The sequence below is a fragment of the Symphalangus syndactylus genome, chromosome 7 (genome assembly GCF_028878055.3).
Source record: "Symphalangus syndactylus isolate Jambi chromosome 7, NHGRI_mSymSyn1-v2.1_pri, whole genome shotgun sequence".
Classification (NCBI taxonomy): domain Eukaryota; kingdom Metazoa; phylum Chordata; class Mammalia; order Primates; family Hylobatidae; genus Symphalangus; species Symphalangus syndactylus.
Window position 1 is genome coordinate 78,396,397 of NC_072429.2, and position 23,002 is coordinate 78,419,398.

The 23,002-nt window shown below is 42.2% G+C and overlaps 2 protein-coding genes across 11 annotated transcripts in view; one reads left to right on the top strand and one right to left on the bottom strand.

Moving 5' to 3' along the window:
- TPD52 (tumor protein D52) overlaps nt 1–23,002 on the bottom strand; it is a 135,639-nt gene that overhangs the window by 25,060 nt on the left and 87,577 nt on the right. For 6 of the 10 annotated variants that reach the window (XM_055286591.2, XM_063643336.1, XM_063643337.1 and 3 more), the window contains exon 2: nt 2,781–2,896. In XM_055286591.2, the coding sequence (XP_055142566.1) occupies nt 2,781–2,896 (116 nt within the window). Of the gene's footprint in view, nt 1–2,780; nt 2,897–18,740; nt 19,258–23,002 lie in introns of those variants that run through there. The other 4 variants (XM_055286589.2, XM_055286587.2, XM_055286588.2 and 1 more) reach the window with 1 other exon arrangement.
- Nucleotides 13,823–14,315, top strand: LOC129486990 (elongin-B). Its single transcript, XM_055287775.1, has one exon. The coding sequence runs from the start codon at nt 13,823–13,825 to the stop codon at nt 14,249–14,251; it is 429 nt and encodes a 142-aa protein (XP_055143750.1). The 3' UTR covers nt 14,252–14,315.

The following is a 23,002-nucleotide window of genomic DNA, read 5'->3' on the forward strand; positions in this document are numbered from 1 at the left end:
TTCAACAAAGCTACAAAATATAAGATCAAGATATAATATTCAGTTATATTTCTACATAATAGCAATAAACAACCTGAAAAGAAAATTTTTTTAAAAATCCATTTACAATCATATAAAAAAGGATAAACACTCAGGAATAAATATAACTAAGGAAGTATAAGACTCGTACATAGAAAAATGTTTTGTACATTGCTAAAATAAATTAAGAACTAAATAAATGGAAAGATGTCATGTTCATGGACTGGAAGACTTAATACTGTTAAGATGGCAATACTCACCAAGTCAATCTATAAACTGAATGTGAGCCCTATCAAAATGCCAATAGCATTTTTGTGTGGGTGGAAAAGCAGATTCTGAAATTCATATGGAATTGCAAGGAACCTTGAATAACAATTTTTAAAAAGAAGAAAAAGGTAAAGAACTCATACTTCTGGATTTCAAACTTACTACAAAGCTATAGTAATCAAAATGGTGTGATACTGTCAAAAGAAAAGACATATAGATGAATGTAACTGAATTCAGAGTCCAGAAATGAACCCATACATCTATGGTTAACTGATTTTTTTTTAACAAGGATGCCACGAGCATTCACTGGGGAAAACTAGCCACATGCAAAAGAATGAAGTTAGATCCCTACCAAAACCACATACACTAATTAACTCAAAATGGATCAAGGGCTTAAATCTTAAGAGCCAATACTATAAAAGTCTTAGACGAAAACATAGTGGTAAATCTTCATGATCTGGGATTTAGAAATGGATTCTTAGATATAACACCAAAAGCACAAACCAAAACCACAATGAGATATCACTTCACACCCACTAGGATTACTATAATCAAAAACACAGAAAATAACAAATGTTGCCAGGGATGTGGAGAAATTGCTGATGGGAATATTAAATGGTGTCAATACTGTGAAAACAGTTTGGTGGTTCCCAAAAAAACGTGAAACATGGGCCAGGAACGGTGGCTCACACCTGTAATCCCAGCACTTTGGGAGGCCAAGGTGGGAGGATCACTTGAGGCCAGGAGTTTGAAACCAGCTTGGGCAACATAGCAAAATCTCATCTCTATGAAAAATAAAAATTAAAAAATTTGCTAGGCATAATGGTGTGTACCTGGAGTCCCAGCTACTCAGGAGGCTGAGGCAGGAGGATTGCTTGGCCCAGGAGTTCAACATTATAGTGAGCTATAATCATGCCACTGCACAATCACCAACCCACACAACAGAGTGAGACCCTGTCTCTTAAAAAAAAAGTTAAAAAATTTTTAAAACATTAAACATGGAACTACCACATGATGAAGCAATTCCATATCTAGGCATATATGAAAAAGAACTGAAACTAGGTACTCAAGCAAGTATTTGTTCATAAAATGTTCCTAACTCACTATCCACCATAGTCAAAAGGTGAAAATCACCCAAATGTCTATGAATGGATGAATGGATAAACAAAATACAGTAGATACACATAATGGAATATTATTCAGTCATTAAACAGAATGAAGCACAGACACATGCTACACCATGAATCAACCTCAAAAACATGAAGGGAAAGAACGCAAATACATACGGTTACATAGTGTATGATTCCATTTATATGAAATAACCAGAAGACAGTTAAATCTATAGAGTCACAGAGCAAATTAGGTACTGCCAGGGGCTGAAGGAGGGGAGTCAGGAATGAATGCTTAATGAGTACAGGGATCTCTTTGGAGGTGAAGAAAATGTGTGGAACTTGAAAGGGGTGACAGCTGCACAACACTGTGAATGTTACATGTTACTGAATTATACTTGTTAATTTTTTGCCTGTAATCCCAGCACGTTGGGAGACTAAGGCAGGTGGATCACTTAAGGTCAGGAGTTCGAAACCAGCCTGGCCAACATGGTGAAATCCATCTCTACTAAAAATACAAAAATTAGCTGAGCACAGTGGCACACGCCTGTAATCCCAGCTACTCAGGAGGCTGAGGCAGGAGAATCGCTTGAACTCAGGAGCCAGAGGTTGCAATGAGCCAAGATTGTGCCACTGCACTCCAGCCTGGGCAACAGAGCAAGACTCCATCTCGAAAAGTAAAATATAATAAAATGGTTAATTTTTATGTTAAATGAATTTCATGGAAGAAGTTAGGAAAGAAAAAAAGTAAGAAGGGAGGGAAAGGAGAGGAGGAATGGGGGGGATGGGGGAGGGAGGGCGGAAGGGGGAGGGAGGGAGGAAAGAGAGAAAAGAGAAAAGAGAAAAGAGAAGGGGAAGGAGGAGGGAAGGGAGGGAGGGGAAGGAAGGAAGAGAAGGGAGAGAAGGAAGGGAGAGAGGGGAGGGAAGGAAGGGAAAGAGGAGAGGGAAGGCGGGGTAGGGGAGGGAAGGGAGGGGAGGGAAGGAGGGAACTAGAAGGAAGGAAAGGCGTAAGGAAGTTGGAAAGTGGCCATCTCTGCAACACAGCCAAGGGTAGAACAAAGTCATTGATGCACTGAAGAGCAAGTGTATCAGACGTCAGTGAAGTCCCTTAGAAGACATTCACTACTACTCCTCTCATTCATTTCCTGCTTCACACTCTACTTTTCACATCTATTTTACCCATATATACTTTTTTCTCATATAAAAACGAACCGATGTCACCCTCTTCTATCTCCTCTCCCCTACTCAAGACCTGCTGGAGAAGTAAACACATGTGCTTTCTCTCCCCTGGGACTAACTATAAACATATCACCATGTACTTTAGAATCACAAATGACAGTACATTTTGAGTGCAAAAATAAAGTTGCAAAAGGAATGGTTCTTCACCTTTGCAAGTTCTCTTCTTAGCTCTTCCTGCTCCTCTTCCGAGAGGGTCTCTGTGGCACTGATCGTGGCAGCAACATCTTCTCCTTCCTCAGGGACTGGGTCTGTTCTCAGCAGACCTGGTTGGGGATTTAAACAATTTTTTAAAGTGCAAAATCTAAGTAAAATCCTTATTTAAGCTCCTCCACTGTCCTAGCCAGAATAAAGCCAATTAGAGTAGATCCACACATCTCATCTCTGGACATTCAAATGACCTGGCTTTCTCAGCAAAAGACAAAAGAAAATCTGAGCTGACCACTGGAAACCACCAAGCAGACTCTGCCAAAATATGAATTTAGAAAATATAGCATTCTCTTAGCTTCTGTTCATAGTCTCAGTCACAATATAGTTATGGCAGAAGAGTGAAGGGCCCAAAATGAGATCTTGCCGAGACTTTAAATTGCTGCAAAAGTAAATCAGTATAAATTAGATGAAAGATTTTAGCTCCTTCCCAGTAACCCAGCGCAGGAGTTTGCATATCTCTTCAGCTTGCTGTGGTAACCAAAGCCAACATTTCATAAACTCAGTAAAGGAGTAACCACTGAATGAACTAAATGTCCTAAGTAAATTTTATTCTGTTTCTTTCCATTAGTGGAGGCAGAAAACATCTTGTAAGTTTTTGTTGTTGTCGTTGTTTGTTTGTTTGTTTTAGGAGGTAGAGACAGGGTGTCGCTATGTTGCCCAAGCTGGTCTTGAACTCCTGGCTTCAAGCCATGCTCCTGCCTCTGCCTCCCAAAGTTCTTGGATTATAGGCGTAAGCCACTGCCACTTCTTATAGCTTAAAAAATAATAATAATTTTATATATATCATCATATATATGCTGATATATGATTTTTTATATATATATATATCATCCAGATACCCTTATAAAAGAATACTAAGGTATATGTTCAGAGACATGACCAACAGCCACAGAGAGACATTCCACACTACTGAAGACCAATCATGCCGCACCCATTCCCCTTGGAACAGAGCCTGTCAGGAAGAATGACTGGAGAGTGACCAGGAGGCAGCTGCCCCTCAGATCTCCCCTCTTTTCCTGCCCAACCCTCACCCACAGGCTAAGATGAGGCCAGAAAGGCACCCCAACCTTGGGTGCAAAATTGAAGAGGCCACTAAAACAGTCAATATAAATATCTTAATGGAATATTTTTTAAAAATCAAATTCAAAGAACCCATGATGAACAAAAATGCCAAAATTTTAAATTGAAGGATCAGTATTGCTGATACTTCGTCTCAAACTCCAAAATGGCTCTGCATGAACAGCACTATTGGTAATCTCATCTTTATTTAAAATTGCGATATTTTATTCATGATTTTCTTTTACATTAATTTTTAAAAATATTGTATTTGCATATTATTTGACAACTAAGCTTTTTGTCACCCCCTTCCTGGCCTCAGCTGCCCTACCCTAGGCTTCAGTTCAGTTTACAGGTTTGGGATTACAAAGTCTCCTCTGGCAACATTTTTTTTTTTGCAAAGAAACCAGGGGAAGGTTTACTCCTCTGCCTGCTCTTCCTGCCAGTGAGCATCACAGCCACTGCAGTTGTTCCCTGCTACCCCCCAGGACCATTTCTGAGAAGTGCCAGTTCAGCCACAGCAGTAATGTGGCATCCTGCCCAGCGCAAGGCGCCAGGGAGCAGACACAGAAGAAAAAGGAAGGAGAATAACCACACTGTGGAACAAGCAGCCAGCGTCACAGCAAACATTAGAGAATTACATGAATCAATGAGATGATGCTTATGTACATGGTGTACAAGTTACAAAGGCACTTGGTACAGGCTCTACTGTACACTCACTGATTAATAGTAGTTAATAATTATAATAATAATCATTAGCATGGCAGCACCAAAATAGTGCCTACCTGGAAAGTACAGAACTGTTAAAGGCATAAAAGTAACACAAAAAATTCAAAAACCACAAATCGGAATGGCAAAAAATATGATTAAGCTCTTGACTGCATATAAAATATTTAATAGGTACAATCAGCAGGTAGAAAAGCTCAATGCATAATTGCATCTGCAGGTCTTCCTCTAAAATATCTGTGAACAGACTGCCCAAACAATATTTCTATAATAGAAATCTGACTATATCACTCTTCAGCTTAAAATCTTTTGGTGGTTCCTTACTGTTTTCAAAGCAAAGTGTGACCCCTGAGGTTGGCACATAGCCCTTACTGGACCCGTCTCCTGCTAGCTGGCATTGGCACCTCTTACTCCAACTCCTGCCAAATCACACCGTGAACAAGGTGCTGTACTATGTACTGTCAGAAACCATTTCCCAGCATCTGTGTGTGCTTGTAAATCTATCCTCTATGTCAGATTATGTGAAGAAAGTCGTATGAGATTGAAACTGGGAGTCAAGCATTCAAGTAACAATCATATAAGGCAACACAGTAAGAACCATAACAGAGCTACCTGTTAAACATTATTTTATTTTTAATGTTTGTACAGAATTCCAAAGTTCTCCAACTAGAACAGATCTCCAAAACAAAACAAGCAAAACTCAGGTACCAAATCATTCCTTAAATAGCAAAGACTCTTTCATGCTTTTTTGACACACACTCTTTTGCAAATCTACTCAAACAAGGGGAAAAAAACAGTATCTGATTGCTAACAATGCTTTATGTATACTGCCCAATTCCAAAAAGAATCCAAGGGGATTCTGGTTCTATTCAAGTATGCGGCTAGGCTATCAAGGAAAATAAATCTCTCAGAAAAGAGGATGACGGGTTGTCCAGTTGGCTTCAAGTCTGCCAGGATGACTTTGAGATTTTATATTCAGCATCTAAGAAAGTTTGTAATGACACGTTCTGCTCTTTCCACATTAGCCCATAGGTGGCAGCAAATCATTATCATTAAAATTAAAACGTGCAGTCTGGAAAAAAAAAAAAAAATTAGAAATTAAAGAACATCAAGGAAGAACAGAATGGTAGATACCAAAATCACCAGCAAAACATCAGAGTCATGCCTTGAGAAAATTATTAACCACAGCCACCATGACAGAGTGCATTCCATTTACAGACAAGTCCGAATTAAGTGTTTTAAATACTTATGTGAAACACTTCTGTGAGGTGGGGATCCCTGTCACCACTTACAGATCAGGAACCTCAAGCTTACAGACATTAAGCAACTTGCCCAGGTTAACACACCTAAATATTTGCCGGAGGTCAGATTTTAAACCTAGACGGTCTGATGTAAAAACAAATACTTCAAATCACTGATCTGAAAACAAAGACAAAAGTATTAGGCTGACGGTCAGACCTGAAAGGTATCTAGAAGCAATAACAAGACCCTAAAAAGTGAAAGAATCTGGCAAACTAGATCAAAAGCAATCTTCATTAATTCCAACTAACGTTTCCCCAAACCTGGGAATCCAAATTTTGCCTTATATATTCGTCTAGATATGATCCTGTTTCTTGTATGTTCAGTAATAGTATAGTATTTAATATGAAAATAGAGTCTGGCTTTTGGGAGAAAAGATTAATTTCTCATTCACAACATGAAAGGTGGAAAATAAGAACATTTAAAAGTATAGATTATTGAAAACTATAATCCAAAACTTATTTGTTCATTAATTTTAATGTTTTTTTTTTCTCAGAATCTGATGGAAAGCTGTTCTTAAAAGACAAAGATGGTGGGGAAAATACAATTAATATCTACTGACATCTACTACACCAGCCATCGTGAGGGGAAGTCTACATGTTATCTTATAAAAATAAAAACACTCCATAACCACCACCTGAGAGGAGTATTTTTTTTCCACCAGGAAACTGTGGTCCTCTAAGGCTATATAATTTGCCCAGAGTTACAGAGGCAGGATTAATACTTGGGTCTTTGTGTCTCTCGACTCAGCTCCTTCACGAACATCTTCTTAGAGAAATATCAATGATCACGGCAGGACAAGGAAACAGAGCCTAGTCTTTCTTCATAGAAACGTTTTACTTTCCTGAGGGTCTAGGAGCTTGTGGGGATCCCTGGTTTGAAAGTCACAGATAACATTATCAAACACAAGTGACTGAAAATGAGTGATAATTTCTCCTATCAGGTTATTAGCATTTTAGCCATTGCCTTAGTTCTGTTCATCTAGCTGTGCACACAGATTGTCAGCCTGTCTTCAGTTCCATACATAGGATCCCTAAAGAGCTTTAGGTGGGGGAGTGACAAGTCTAGACTTGTCTTTGGAAAAGTCCTTCCAGCAAGCTGGATATTGGGTGGCCTGCCCTGGGAGGGGTCTAGAGTCCACTGGCAGGGCGATGCATCTCGCCGATTCCCAGCTGAGAGTTCTAGTGTCTCGGAGGTAAGGATGGCGAAGACAAGCAGAGACACATCCCATCAATCTGAAGATACTTTTTACATTTTACATCTTTGAGATGCACTGTACAATTAATCAGCCAGTCATTGTGACATGGTTATCACCTGCAAACATACTTCAAAATTTGCAAAATGGCTTAGAAAATGCCAGGTCCAGTTACAGACGTCTCTTAAGAAAGGCTGCACCACAGACATTTTATGTGAGGAAAATAAATCAGTAGAATAGACACAGATCACCCCAAATTGAAAAGCAATTCAAATAAGTTAGATTATGGGTGTGAAGACATTTTAGGAGATGTTCTTTTTTATTTTAGAAAATATGCACAGGAGTGTTATGATCTATGATCAGGGTAAACGTCTGAATAAATCTAAAAAAGAACTTCAATAAATGTAAAATTTTTGGCCAGGCACAGTGGTTCGTTCATACCTGTAATCCCAGCACTTTGGGAGGCCAAGGTGGGAGGATCACTTGAGCCCAGGGGTTCGAGACCAGCCTAGGCAACAAAGTGAGATCCTGTCTCTACAAAAACTCAAAAACCATTAGTCAGGTATAGTGGCCTGCACCTGTAGTCCCAGCTACTCAGGAGGCTGTGGCGGGAGGATCGCTTGGGCCTGGGAGGTTGAAGCTGAATGAGCTGTGATTGTGCCACTGCACTCCAGCCTGGGCAACAGAGCAAGACCCTGTCTCAAAACAACAACAACAAAAATTTAAATAAAAATTTTTAGGGGGCTGGGCATGGTGGCTCACACACACCTGTAATCCCAGCACTTTGGGAGGCAGAGACGGGCAGATCACTTGAGTCCAGGAGTTCAAGACCAGCCTGGGCAACGTGGTGAAACCCCATCTCTACTAAAAATAATTTTTAAAAAAGATTTAAAGCAAAATTTAAGTGATGATAAAGCAGGTTTTTTTTTTAGTTTAACTATCAGCATATTTTATACTTAATGAGACAAAAAATAATAGTAACATCTTATAATCTGTGGTGTCTTGGATTTGATGAAATACAACACTTCAAGACTTCAGAGTCCTTGTGAATAATGTGCGGAAGACGAAGTGGAAATGTGTGTGTGCCAGTGTGGTCAGAGCAGGGAAAGGCAGAGCAGAGTGACCAAGAACCAGAAAGAGCTTAGTCCGGAACACATCTCTAGTTCTAGACTATAAAGTCCTGATGTCACTTTCTTATCTTTCCGTCTCAGAACTCACAGTGCCTAGAACAGAGCCAATGTTAATATTGCATCTGAACTGAATTATTCTTTAAAGATTTAATTAAAGTAACTCTCTCTTTACTTTCCCATGCATAACCACCCATTTGCCACATATTTTCACAAATTTCAACCAGGGAAAGCAGCAAAAGCATTTTTACTAAAAATGTAGAACCTACACTTAAGCCATAAATAAGAGTTTGAGGAGGACCTCTCTCTGCTTGGGTGCAGCCCCAACCCCCCTTTGGAGCACCCACTTAAATGGTTCTCTTCTCTCTAGTTCTTCATCTTTGACTTTTATTCCAATTATGACCAAGTGCTTCAAGACTTTCTAAGATTATTGATTAAAAGCTTTTTGGCCATTGTCACACAATTTTAGATCTGAAAGAATTCTGAATCGTTTAAGTCAGCAGTCCCCAATGTTTTTTGCACCAGGGACTGGTTTCATGGAAGACGATTTTTCCATGGGGGTTGGGGGTGGATGGTTTTGTGAGGAAACTGTTCCACCTCAGATCATCAGGCATTAGATTCTCATAAGGAACGTGCAACCTAGATCCCTCGCATGTGTGGTTCACAATAGGGTTCATGCTCCTATGAGAATCTAATGCCACCACTGATCTGACAGGAGGCAGAGCTCAGGCGGTAATGCTCACTCGCCTGCCACTCACTGGTTCCTAACAGGCCACAGACGGGTACCAGTCCACCACCTGGGGGTCAGGTACCCCTGGTTTAAGTCAAATGCTTCATTAGACAAAGATGAGAAAACTGAGGACAGATTTTTAAAAGAACAGAAAAAGACAAGATGAGCTTTGAAATTAGATGATGGTGTGAGTTGAACTCTGCTGCCTTTAAAGATGTCTTCAATTTCCTAACCCCTGACAACAATGAATGTGTCTTTATTTGGAAACACGATTTCTGCAGATGTAATCAAGTTAAGATGAGGTCACACTGGATTAGTGAACTCTAATCCAATGGTTCATGTCCTTATAAGAAGGAAATTTGAACGCAGAGACTCAGAGAAGAGATTATGTGAAGATACAGAGCGCAAAGCACAGAGAACACGCAGAGATTGGGGTGACATCACTACAGAACAAGGAAAACCAAGGTCTGCAAGCAACCACCAGAAGCAAGGAGGCAGCAAGGATTCATTGCCCTGCATGTTTCACAGGGAGCAAGACCCTGCCAACGCCTTCATTTCAGACTTCTAACCTCCAAAACCGGGTGATACGCCACCCAGAATGGCTACTGCAGCCCCAGGAGAATAATTCCAATGGAAAGGGGCATAAACACTGATTCAGCCATTTACTAGTTGGTTGCTCTTCTTTAATCACATTTATCTTCAAAGAGCCCCAAGCCCCTTACCTGCAAACAATGGGTACACACAGGGATTTGCTGTTTCCCCCAGGTTCCATGCCCTATAACTTGTCCTGGCAATTGCTTCTCTCTCCTTTTGTCTTTCCTGAGTCTTGGCTCTCAGGTCTCACTTCCTCACTGCCCATTACTCTTCAACCCCCTGCAACCCTGTTGCTGCCCCTTCCACCTCCCTTCCACTAAGGACAGTTCTGGGTCACTACCCCCATCTAGCCATACCAAGGCCATCTGACATTGAACTGCAGTCTGAAATCACCATTCCTCTCCTCCCTCCTGGTTTTTCTCTTCCTACCTCTCTGAGATGTCATGGCTCCATCTCACTCTCTGGACATTCACTTCACTCCTTGCCTCCAATCCTGCCCTCCTGCCTAGTTTGGGCTGTCACTGTGTGTCGCTTAGATTCCTACCCCTAAGCTCCTTGCCAGTCTCTGACATCTGCAAATATTCCTCAACCCGCCCCAACAAAGAGCTTTCTAGAGTGCATATCTGACGATGCCACTCCTGTGCCTTAAGTCCTTTGATGGCTTACCAGCTTCTTGCAAAGCTCCTCACTCTGGACAATTTGGCCCCACTCCCCAGCATCTGCCCCATCTCCTGCTACTGCCCTCACCAGCACAACACTCCCACTATACCCTCCAACCTGCAGTTCCTCCAGAAATACATGCTTTTTTTGTTTTTTTTAAGAAATGTAGGCCGGGCACAGTGGCTCACGCCTGTAATCCCAGCACTTTGGGGGACCCAGGCAGGCAAATCAAGAGGTCAAGAGATCGAGACCATCCTGGCCAACATGGTGAAACCCCGTCTCTACTAAAAATACAAAGATTAGCTGGGCGTGGTGGCGTGCACCTGTAGTCCCAACTACTTGTGAGGCTGAGGCAGGAGAATCTCTTGAACTTGGGAGGCGGAGGTTGCAGTGAGCTGAGATCGTGCCACTGCACTCCAGCCTGGCAACAGAGAGAGACTCCATCTAAAAAACATATATATATATATATATATAAACTTGGCCAGGCGTGGTGGCTCATGCCTGTAATCCCTGCACTTTGGGAGGCCGAGGCAGGTGGATCACTTGAGGCCAGGAGTTCGAGACCAGCCTGGCCAACATGGTGAAACCTCAACTCTACTAAAAAATACAAAAATTGGCCAGGTGTGGTGGCACACACATGTAATCTCATCTACTTGGGAGGCTGAGGCACAAGAAACACTTGAACCCGGGAGGTGGAGGCTGCAGTGAGCTGAGATCACCCACTGCACTCCTGCCTGGGCAACAGAGCGAGAGCGAGAAAGAAATATAGAATGAAAGAAGGAAAGAAATAAAGGTATTAACTCAAAAAAAAGTGTTTAAATGTACCTCCCATAGTTTTTGGCCCATTTAATTTTTTTATTATGGTAGAATATACAACAAAAATGTATCATCTTTAACCATTTTTAAGTGTGTGATTCAGTGACATCAATTATATTCACAATGTTGTACAACCATCTCTGCTGTCTCTAAAACACACTATTTTTCGTGTGTCTTTGCACATATTATTTTCTCTGGCTGAAACCCCACCCCTATTTCCAGGTCCCACTCATTTCAATAAGTCAAAAGTGTCTCCTACTCTTGGGGGATCTTCCCTGGACCCCATGACCTTGGCTGAGAAACAGTCCTTGGCTCTGGGAATAAGAACCTACAGTCCAGTCTATTGTATAGAATACAGACTGCAGCTGGGCAATACTTGGACTTCATGCTCCAATCCTGTGTCTTTAGCCTTAGCAGGGTCTCTGATGCACAGTGTCTGGCACACAGCAGATGCTTGTCAACACTGTGGATAAATGGATTATAGGAAGGTATACAGTCAAGTTAGAGGGAAAGATAAGAACCCAGTCTCCCTTCATTCTCTCTCCTTTTATCTCGAGCTTTTTATTTTATATATTGCATTCTCATTTCATTGTTTTTACCTAGAAAAGTTTTTCTATTTAAAGCAGATGTGAAATGTCACTTTCCTAAAGAAATATGACTTCCATCTCATACATAATCTGTCCAAAGATTGTCACTTTTGGGGGCAGGTCACCTACCTTCATATTACAGGAAAAGAGTGTGCAGTCAAATGCACCATGGTTATACAGGTGGGACACAAATGTTATCACAGAAAGAATGTATCAGCTGTCCCCCAAAAAATTCAACTAGGAGGGAAAAAGATGCCAAAATAGAGTCTAAGATATCTGCTATTTAGCCTGAATGTTAACACTGCCTACCCAAGAAAGAATCCGTTAACATATATTTGAGCCCTGGAAGCGTCTCTGAAAATAAAGCTGCACATGCCTTTCCTACACAAGTCTTCAAAGCAGCACCAATAACTTTAAGACCAGAGTCGCGATAAGAAACTTCAGTATCTATGACTGTTTTATTTAAGCACAAACAAGAGGAAATATGCATCCCCCTTTTTAAACCTAGAGGCATAAAAAGAGATTTAAACATATAATTCAAAGTATCTTAAGTAGTGGTAACATCCAAAAAGATCACAGGATGTTTTTTCCCCATGTAAGTCTGTGCCTGAGGCTCCCATTCTCTGTGCCTTGTTGTTTTTCTGGATGTAATAAAATCCCAGAAGTGGGAGGAATATTTGCAACTCCCCACACCACAATGGTTGTCTTCGGGAGACCCAAAAGACTAAGCATCCAGTTAAGGCAGCGCTTCTCAGGCACGGCACCACGGGCCTCACGCAGTGGATGATTGTGGCGGGGACTGCCCTGGGCATATTCCTGTGTAGCATCTCAGGCCCACTCACCAGATGTCAGTAGCAGCCCCACACCCATACCCAGTTGTAACAACCAAAAGAGTATCTACAAACATGGTCAAATGCCCACAGTGGGGCAAAACTGTGGTTGAGAACCACTGGCTTAAGGCAAGGGAGCATCTAAGAGGACACGACAGCCAGTACCTGCTGTCTGCCACTGAGTGCCTTCAGAAGAGAGGGATGCAGCAGCTCAGGCCGTGACAACTTTAGATTCTTAAGGCTGGAATTTTCCCATGTGTGCCCATGGCAAGAACAGTAAAACCTGAGGGGAAAAATGAGTTGGGTAACTGTAGTCAAGGTAGCAGGGAAGAAAAAAGCCGAGAAAACTTGATCCGCTCTATTTAAGGGAAGACCCAAGCTCCTCACAAGCATAAGGGGACAATGTCTGGGTTATTTATTTATTTATTTATTTTTGAGATGGAGTCTTGCTCTGTCACCAGGCTGGAGTGCAGTGGTGCAATCTTGGCTCACTAGAATCTCCGCCTCCCAAGTTCAAGCAATTCCCCTGCCTCAGCCTCCCGTGTAGCTGGGACTACAGGCATCCACCACCATGCCTGGCTAATTTTTTGTATTTTAGTAGAGACAGGGTTCACCATGTTGGCCAGGATGGTCTCGATCTCCCGACCTCGTGATCCGCCCGCCTTGGCCTCCCAAAGTGCTGGGATTACAGGCATGAGCCACCATGCCTGGCCAATGTCTGGGTTATTAAAGAGTAAAGGAAACAGAGCAGGAGTGGAGGGGCTGCACTAAGACAAAAAGGGAAAGGAGCGCTTGGGAGCCACATAGGGTGCAAAGTGCTCCTGGACTCAGCTCTGAAAGCAGGACCCTGAACAGTGATCAGTGTCCCCACCCAAGACAGAAGGTCACCTCCCAAAGCTTCACTTCACAGAAAGAATAGACAAAGAAGAAACGATCTTCAAGGTAAAACACATTAGTATTTTCAAATGCTTTACGTGGTCCTTCCAGGTATTTCTAAATGGACCCTTAAATCTCTTTCATTTTTTTTTTTTTTTAAAAAGAAAAAATCTTCAGTCAATTACTTCAGAGCCATCTCCTCTCCCCACTGCTCTGCTCCCCTGCCCCCAAATTAAGTATAAAACTAGTAACTGGGACATTCCAGAAAAGAGTGACAAAGGTCAGCGTTAGAGAAATTTCAGAATCCCCTGAGAGGAAGTCTCTTCCATCCTTAAATTTCCTCTCTAGGAATACGGAAATTCTACATCTCTTCAATTTGACTCCAGTTTTTATTTTGTAAACCATAGTCATGTTTGCTATTTAAGACCGACGCAATCATGAAAAACTTTTAAGAAGTGGTAACCACTTCTCTAAAAAGAAGTGAGAATGGGGGGGCGGCAGGGGGCGGCTGGGCCGCGCGGGGGGCCCGGGCTTCGTGCTCACGCCGCCCGCCGCCCCCAGGACGTGTTCCTCATGATCCGGCGCCACAAGACCACCATCTTCACGGACGCCAAGGAGTCCAGCACGGTGTTCGAACTGAAGCGCATCGTCGAGGGCATCCTCAAGCGGCCTCCTGACGAGCAGCGGCTGTACAAGGATGACCAACTCTTGGATGATGGCAAGACACTGGGCGAGTGTGGCTTCACCAGTCAAACAGCACGGCCACGGGCCCCAGCCACACTGGGGCTGGCCTTCCGGGCAAATGACACCTTTGAGGCCCTGTGCATCGAGCCATTTTCCAGCCCGCCCGAGCTGCCCGATGTGATGAAGCCCCAGGACTCGGGAAGCAGTGCCAATGAACAAGCCGTGCAGTGAGGACCCCCAAGAGGCCCATTTCCCCCAATAAAAGAGATTTGGGAGTCAAAAAAAAAAAAAAGAAGTGAGAATGACACAGAGTGAAAATCAAAAAGGGTAAAACAGAATGAAAAGAACTATGAGCTAAGGAATTTCAGTTTGATTTTTCAGTCTTTCTAGAGTTTCAAATACGATCGCATTAAACTAAAATGTCAGATTTTTCCATTGCTCATATTTCCTTAAGTCACTAGAAATAACCAAAGGTGCCATTAAGCCAAGGCTGCATCTTCCTGTACATTAGAAAATTCTCCCCAGCAATCCCATTACTGGGTATACACCCAAAGGAATATAAACCATTCTATCACAAAGACACATGCATGCGTAAGTTCATTGCAGCACTATTCACAATAGCAAAGGATGGAATCAACCTAAATGCCCATCAATGATAGACTGGATAAAGAAAATGTGGTACCTATATGCCATGGAATACTATGCAGCCATAAAAAAGAACAAGATCCTATCCTTTGCAAGAACATGGATGAGCTGGAGGCCATTATCCTTAGCAAACTAACACAGGAACAGAAAACCAAACAGGGCACCTTGTCACTTATAAGTGGGGGCAAAATGATGAGAACACACGGACACAAAGAGGGGAACAAATGACACTGGGGCCTACCAGAGGGTGGAGGGTAGGAGGAAGAAGAGGAGGAAAAAAAGGGGAAAAAAATCACTACTGCGTGTCAGGCTTAGTATCTGGATGATGAAACAATCTGTACATCAAACCCCTATGACACATGTTTACCTATATAAGAAGCCTGTAAATGCACCCCTGAATCTCAAATAAAAGGGTTTTTTGTTTGTTTGTTTTGAGATGGAGTCTCGTTCTGTCGCCCAGGCTGGAGTGCAGTGGTGGGATCTCAGCTCACTGCAATCCACTCCTGGGCTCAAGTGATCCTCCTACCTCAGCCTCTCAAGTGATCCTCCTACCTCAGCCTCTCAAGTAGCTGGAACTACAGACGTGTGCCACCATGCCCAATTAATTCTTTTATTTTTGGTAGAGATGGGGTTTCACCATGATGCCCAGGCTGGTCACAAACTCATGAGGTCAAGTGATCTGCCTGCCTCAGCCTTCCAAAGTGCTGGGATTACAGGTATAAGCCACTGCGCCCAGCCAAAAGTTTTTTTTAAAAAAGAAAATTCTGGCGCAGCCTCGTAGCTCATGCCTGTAATCCCAGCACTTTGGGAGGCCGAGATGGGCGGATCACGAGGTCAAGAGTTCAAGACCAGCCTCGCCAATATGGTGAAACCCCGTCTCTACTAAAAATACAAAAATTAGCAGGGTGTTGTGACATGCACCTATAGTCCCAGGTATTTGGGAGGCTGAGGCAGAAGAATCGCTGGAACACAGGAAGCAGAGGTTGCAGTGAGCCGAGGTTGTACCACTGCACTCCAGCCTGGGCGACAGAGCAAGACTCCGTCTCAAAAAAAAAAAAAAAAAATCTTAAGAGGAAGATAGATGCTATATAAATAACATTTGGGATATTATCCTTAAGGGTGTTCACAGAACGGAAGAGATAATGCAACAAAAGACCCCAGCTGTGAGACCCTGGTCCTGATAATGTTCAGCCCAAAGATGGAATAGAATATTGAGATCCAAGTGGCATATAAAGTATCAACAAATTATTGCCACAGTAAAACACTTGACCAAAGGAGAACTTAAGCCTTGAATGGTTAATCTGTTCTATAATATCCATTACCAGAGAGGCTGAGATGTTGCGGTCCAAAAAAAACAAAAAACCAAACCACTAGCTTAAGAATTAAGAGATGAATGCTAGTCCTATCTTAGCCTAACTAAACTTTGTGAGTTGAGAACATCACATACATCTCTCAGCCTTAATCTTCACATCCGTAAACGGAACTGGAGTGTGAACTACTCCTTACCAGTGTCATTCATTCATTCATGCATTCCACAAACAGTTTTTGAGCCATAATGTCAAGCACTATTCTTGGTGCTTGGGGAAACAGAGGTGAACGAAAAAGACAAACAGAGCTTATGTTCCAGATTCTGAAACTATTATAAATCGGTGTTTTCACACTATGGGTTGTAAAATCCAGTTAGCAGAACCAGATGAGCACTTTAAAAGAAGCAATGGCATAAAATAGCATAAAATATCAGAGTACATCACACATAGTAAAGAGAAGTTCTGGTTCATAAAATTTTGCTTCAGTTACTGATCGATTCTTATATTTGTGAGGATTGCGGGTAAGGAGGTATAAAGCATTTCTGAATATGGGTTGGTTGTGTCAAAGGAGTTTAAAACTCCCTAATAAAAGGCTTCATTTTGTTTCAGCCACTGTCCTCATCCTAACCTTCACTTTAATTACTTCTTAGGAACATCCTGCCCATAGATAAAATCTCATTACTTTCCCATTTGCCCCATGATGGCATTTTGGATAAATATCAGAGATATTTTTCATTCTTTTCAAATCAGTATTCCCAACCTCTCTGGGTAAGATCCCTTTTTATATCAGTCCTTCTTGTCTGTATTACTTGTCTGCTGATTAAGAAAATACATAGTGGCCAAAAGCCACAAGAACTTTTAATGGATTCATAATGTATTGGTTCTAAGAGCTTCTACACAGAAATTCAAAGAGTGCAAACACACGGAGGACACATTATTCATTCCATCGACCAACCATGTTTGATGTTCAGACGGTGTGCACGCTTCTTATGCCCTGAGGGGTCATGGGCACAGAGATGAGTCATCACTCTTCCAGGTCCCCACTTTTATTTGGCCATTTTAGAATCACTGTGTTCTTACAGATGACTGCTGAGGGTGGTTTCTGCTTGTTTTAATGCTTGTTCACCCTATTTTCTTTCAATTAATGCAAACTACTAAACCTAGCTACATGAGTTTGTTTTTCATTATTGTTATTCATTTGCTTTTTAATAATTTTTTAAATCTCACAACCCCAGGTTCCTTCAAACAGCTAACAGGAATTGTAAAGATAATCTTTCAGAAGCTGCCTAGAGGCACACACAACGCTACAACTGCCCTGGTTTTGACAGAAAACATCCCAAGGCAGCCATGACCATAACTTGGAAAATGAAAGGAGGTGAAACCAAGAGACAAGAAGGGTAGCAGGGAACTAAAAGAAGCAAGCAGTGTCAATCTTCCTGGGAATCTGGATGCTTGCACACCCATCAAGGTCCACCTGAAGTCACAAAACCACAGCCCCAGCTTCTCAAAGGTTCCCTCCCTCCCAGGCAAGTCACTTGAGCTTCAGTCCATTATCAAGCTCTAACTTCCCCATTCTGTGTGGCCCCTATTAAATTATACATAAAATTTATAAGTTAGAAGGGAGCTGGGCAAAGGGGGAGCCCAGGCCCCCTTATTACACAGGTCCGAGGGGGGCCACTTGGGCAAGGCAAGGTCGGTACTGGAGAAAGTTTCCTGGCAATCAGAATCCCCCAGCAGACATCAAGCTGCTACCTCCTGCCCCCAACTTCTACAGACCAGCTCTACCCCTTCTCTATTATATTCAACATTTTCCTGTTTCTGGAAATCCTAGCCACTTTTGGGGAAAGATGGCTACCAGTTGCAACCAAGAGAGGAATGTTGCTTCACACATCCCCACTGTCAGCAAATACACAAACCTAAAATACTTAAAACTACGTTTCATGCTGTCACCTTTACCCTGTTTTTTTCTAGGTTACCCATTTTTTCGGCTTAAAATAAACAAAATGTGACCGCTCTTCATTAATAAGGAAAAAATTAACTTCTTCTGGAAAAACCTGATTGCTTATTTGGCAAATTACAGAGAAGGTCATTTAACCAGTTCCCAGCACTGGCTATGAGACGAGGGACCCAGCCGGGAGGATGGCTAAGCTGCCTCCGGCTTTCTGCTGCCTTGTGCTGATAAAGGAAGGGCCTCCTTGATGGTGCTCCTGGCCTTCAAAGCAATCTCATACTGGCAGGGATGAAGGAATAACTGCTTCTAAAGGTACAGCAATTTCTAGTTTTTCTTTTAAAAAAAAAATCTCTTGCCTAGCAATTTCTGTCAGTTGCTCTCAATATTCCATAACAAAACCCAGGACAGTCATTAGCAAGACCTTGAACTGAGTCAGTGCTTAACCATCATTTTACTAAAGAGAAAAATCAAGAAGGTTGTTGTAAATTACCTAAGCAACTAGAAACCAAGGACTTCAAGATTCCTTTTTTGTTATTTACCAGCTCAACAAACTCAAAGTGAACTTGGAATATCTATCAATGGAGAAGTCTACTGATCATATAAATAGTACTAACTTTAAAATCTAAGTATACACATATTCTAAATATTTAATGAGCCATCTATCTCTGTACTTTGAATCTAGAATAGCTTATTATCTAGTTACAACCCAACACCACCCTGGTACATCTTTACACTAATAATTTTAAAGCCAGGAAAATCCCAAGTTATGTCTAGGTTTTATTCCAAGCAAACTTAACTTTACGAAATTAGTAGTTACCAAATTTCTGAAGAGTAGGTGATCCGGGTGGAGATGAATTTCCACTAGGAGACAAGTAGAGATAGCTTTTGTTCACTCCTGCATCAAAATCAAATGGGGACTGGTAGTCCTCATATAAGTCCATCTCTCTACAATCCATTCCAGACAAACGCAGAACGCATGGCTGTCTAATCGCCAGACACCATCCTTCAGTTGAGTGCCGCTTTGGCCATATTCGCTTTGTAGGGTGCAACTTCACTGAAGAAATCAACCCCAGGAGTTAGAGGCCCTGGCTTCCGGGCCCAGGTGCCAGCATTTCCTTCTGGGAGCCTTCACGCCCCTCCTGATAAGCAGACCTATTTAATAAATGATTTATCCTGAGCAACCTTAGGAGGGGCTCTATTCACCACCTGGTGTTAATTTCGATCAACAATGAAAAACCTGGGCAGGGAGCAAGCTTTCCTCAGTCAACAAAGAAGGGCAGGGTTCTGCAATATGGCCCAGATGTACAAACAGTTCAGGCAAACATCAGACACTGGCTGACTTACAACAAGAAACTACAATTTATTAAAAAAAAAAAAAAAAAAAATCAGCTGACCATGACCACATCAGGGCAGACTTAATCTTCTAGGACAAGGAGGGATTACCAGTCAGTAATCTCCACAAATGCCATCTGGGTGATACTTTTTTTCCACCCTGGATTACAGTAAAATTCTGAAAGCCAAGCTTCCTGGTTTAGCAATCAGCTTTCTAAGCACAACTTGGTATAAAAATAAAGCTGTATTTCCATGATTACTTTATCTAATGTGGAGTCTGGCTGAGTGTCACAAAAACTTCAGACTGACTTTTCTTTTCTCCCTTTTTTTTTTTTTTTTTTTTTTTAGAAAGCTGGTGCTTCAGTTACATGCACTCAAAGGAGAAGAATCTACTTTGAATAGAAAGCTCCCGGGTATTCCCACACCTTCTTTGTTTGTCTAAGGCCATGGCTCTGCAGAGCCGCAATAAAACTGCGTGCCCACCCTGCAGAAGGACTGGGCCACAGCTAGCTTGTAAAACAAAACTAAGTCACCAAATTTATTTCCTTTAACACAGTCTCTTAACAGAAACTTTCCATGCTGACTATGGCCTTGGCTCAAGCAACAGCAATTGCAGCTCCTGCTGGTTCTACTAAGGAGGTAAAAATATAGGTGACTCGCCTTCAGGTGGGCAATGATCTGTTACTGCATAATAAAAAAAAAAGGCAGTGTTCTAATCTAATCTAAAAGGCAGTTTTCAAATCTAAAAAAAGAGCTCAGATATACTCTCCTTGGATTGGAAGCAAGTATGAAACCTAATATATTTTAAGCATTAAAAACATCAGTATGTGTCGTGTATAAAATACATATGCACCAAGATAGTCTGTATTCATCTTGTGATTTTTTTTTTACATACAGAATATATGCTGGATGATTTTTTTATTTGTTATTTTTGTTAGTCTCATGTTGTACTCTATTTATGGTAGGTCTTTTTTTGTTTTGTTTTCGATACAGAGCTTTGCTCTTGTGACCAGGCTGGAGTACAATGGCACAATCTCAGCTCAGGGCAACCTCCACCTTCTGGGGTCAAGTGATTCTCCTGCCTCAGCCTTCCAAGTAGCTGGGATTACAGGCACCCACCACCCACCATGCCTGGCTAATTTTTGTATTTTTAGTAGAGATGGGGTTTCGCCATGTTGGCCAGGCTGGTCTCAAACTCCTGACCTCAGGTGATCCGCCCGCCTCAGCCTCCCAAAGTTCTCGGATTACAGGTGTGAGCCACCACGCCTGGTCTATGGTAAGTCTTTTTTTTTTTTTTTTAAGTTTATTTATTTATTTATTTATTTATTTTATTTTTTTTTTTTTTTTTTGAGACGGAGTCTCGCTCTGTCGCCCAGGCTGGAGTGCAGTGGCGCAATCTCGGCTCACTGCAAGCTCCGCTTCCCGGGTTCACGCCATTCTCCTGCCTCAGCCTCTCCGAGTAGCTGGGACTACAGGCGCCCGCCACCACGCCCGGCTCATTTTTTGTATTTTTAGTAGAGACGGGGTTTCACCGTGGTCTTGATCTCCTGACCTCGTGATCCGCCCGCCTCGGCCTCCCAAAGTGCTGGGATTACAAGCGTGAGCCACCGCGCCCGGCCTTAAGTTTATTTTTAACAAGCAAAAAATCTGTATTTTTCTCCCAAAAGGTACCAAGATTTGGGCAACTATAAATGTTTCGTTCTATACTTAGAAACAAAATAAATGGTTTCTTTTTTATCATTATCTGAAAGAATGGATTGTCTGGCTTCTTGAAATCCATGGCCTCTTACTGGGACAGGAAAGGCATTGGAGTTATGTCCCTAGACTAGAAAGAGTATGGTTCATGAGGTCCCTGGCCCTCTCCATAACTCTGCATTTGGTCACTAAATACTGGTAGAAAAAGTATTTCTCCATTACTTTACTTGTGCTACCGCCTAGAGCCAAAGGCATTAGAAGGTAATTAATAGTGACACAGAATGCAAGCCACAGTCACCTCCATCCTTCTCACCATCTCTCAAGCCCATGTCCTTGACCTTTGGTATTTACATCCATGCAACATGCTCTACCTGAAATGTCACCTTTTTCCAGCCTGTCAAAGTTATTCATCCTTCAACACTGAGGCAGAAATGCCACCTCTTCTTAGAAGCCCCCCAGTCTCCGGCCCCCTCTTCTCCCAGCAGCAGCACACAGCATGTGAAGAGCCCCCTGCCAGGCGTCTGTGCCTCTCCAGGGTGCTCCACCGGATACCTGCCCTGAAGGTTTGGCTCCTAATCAATGTGGAATTAAAAAAAACAAATGATGGCTCATGTAGATGTTACATGCCTTAATTAATAAATGTGAGCATTTCAAATTTAACTAATTGTCTAAAATTTTTATTTTAAATGCTTAGATACAATCTTAGGACTTTTATGCAACATCCTGGCTCTTTGAACCAGTTTTTGTTCTCATTATCTCCAGTCAGATCCCAGTCAAGACATTCTAGCCTACAAGAAAAGTGAAATCTAGAGGTGGGAAAAGCATGGGATGGGTTAACGGGATGGCAAAAATTCAGTTGACTGAGCAGCCAAATACAAAGTAGAAGGGAACTGAAAGAAATACAAAATGGACATGTAGCTTGGGGCAGACCATTAAAGACTTTGACAAATTTTATACTAAATATACTGTGCAAAAAAAAAAAAAAAAAACTGCGGATTTATGAGTCATATGGAGAGTATAAGTTTTATAAAGATGACTCTAGAAATGGTATAAGGATGCACTGCAGGCAGAAAGAGGCTAAAAGAGAGCAGACTCAGAAAGAGGCTATGGGTACAATCCCAGCAAGGAGGAGAAAGCCTTGTGATATGTTTCTGCTCTGTGTCCCCACCCAAATCTCACCTTAAATTATAAGAACACCCACATGTCAAGGGCGGGACCAGGTGGAGTTAACTGAATCATGGGGGTGGTTCCCTCATGCTCTTCTCCTGATAGTGAATGAGATAGTTCTCTGACAGTTTTATTAAGAGATCTTTATAAGGAGAACAGATGGTTTTATAAGGAGCTTCTCCCTTCGCTGGGCACTCATTCTCTCTCCCACCGCCCTGTGAAGTGGTGCCTTCTGCCATGACTGTAAGTTTCCTGAAGCCTCCCCAGCCATGTAGAACTGTGAGTCAATTAAACCTTTTTACTTTACAAATTACCCAGTCTCAGGTATTTCCCCACAGCAGTGTGAGAATGGACTAATACACCTTGGTATTAGGGCAACTCTTCTTATTTCCTTCTGTGGACTAGTTGGCCTGGGGAAGAACCAGGTAAGATTTGGTCCTGTCCTGTGGATAATTCCACCTGGCTATTCCAAAAGTACTTCAAAGTCAGCATGCACAAGACTGAACTCACTGGCTTTCCTCATGATGTTCTTACCTCTAGATCAGGCATCCTGAGTCTCCTAGGCCTGACTTTGAAGGAATCACATCCAAGCACTCTCACTCCATACGGAGAAAGCACCGAGAGCTATCTACCAACCAGTACTACAGGCCTTCCAACCTTTCCTTCATTTCCATTGTCCTCATCCACGGAGGGTGCAACCCACTCTATTGTTACTATGTTTTTCCTTCTGGGAGGGACCAGGCCCCACCGCAGTGTGGTAGACATCTGCTGTCTTGTCAATTTTGCCCCTCTTTCCCTAGAAGAATTTCACCTCACCTGCTCCCTGGGGTTCTCAGTGGGGAGAGAGATCCATAGTTCCCACCTGTTCCCTGGCCCTAGGCATGG

Bases quoted from the DNA above. Each gene is read 5' to 3' on its own strand.
- LOC129486990 (XM_055287775.1), top strand. From the start codon at position 13,823: ATGGGGGGGCGGCAGGGGGCGGCTGGGCCGCGCGGGGGGCCCGGGCTT.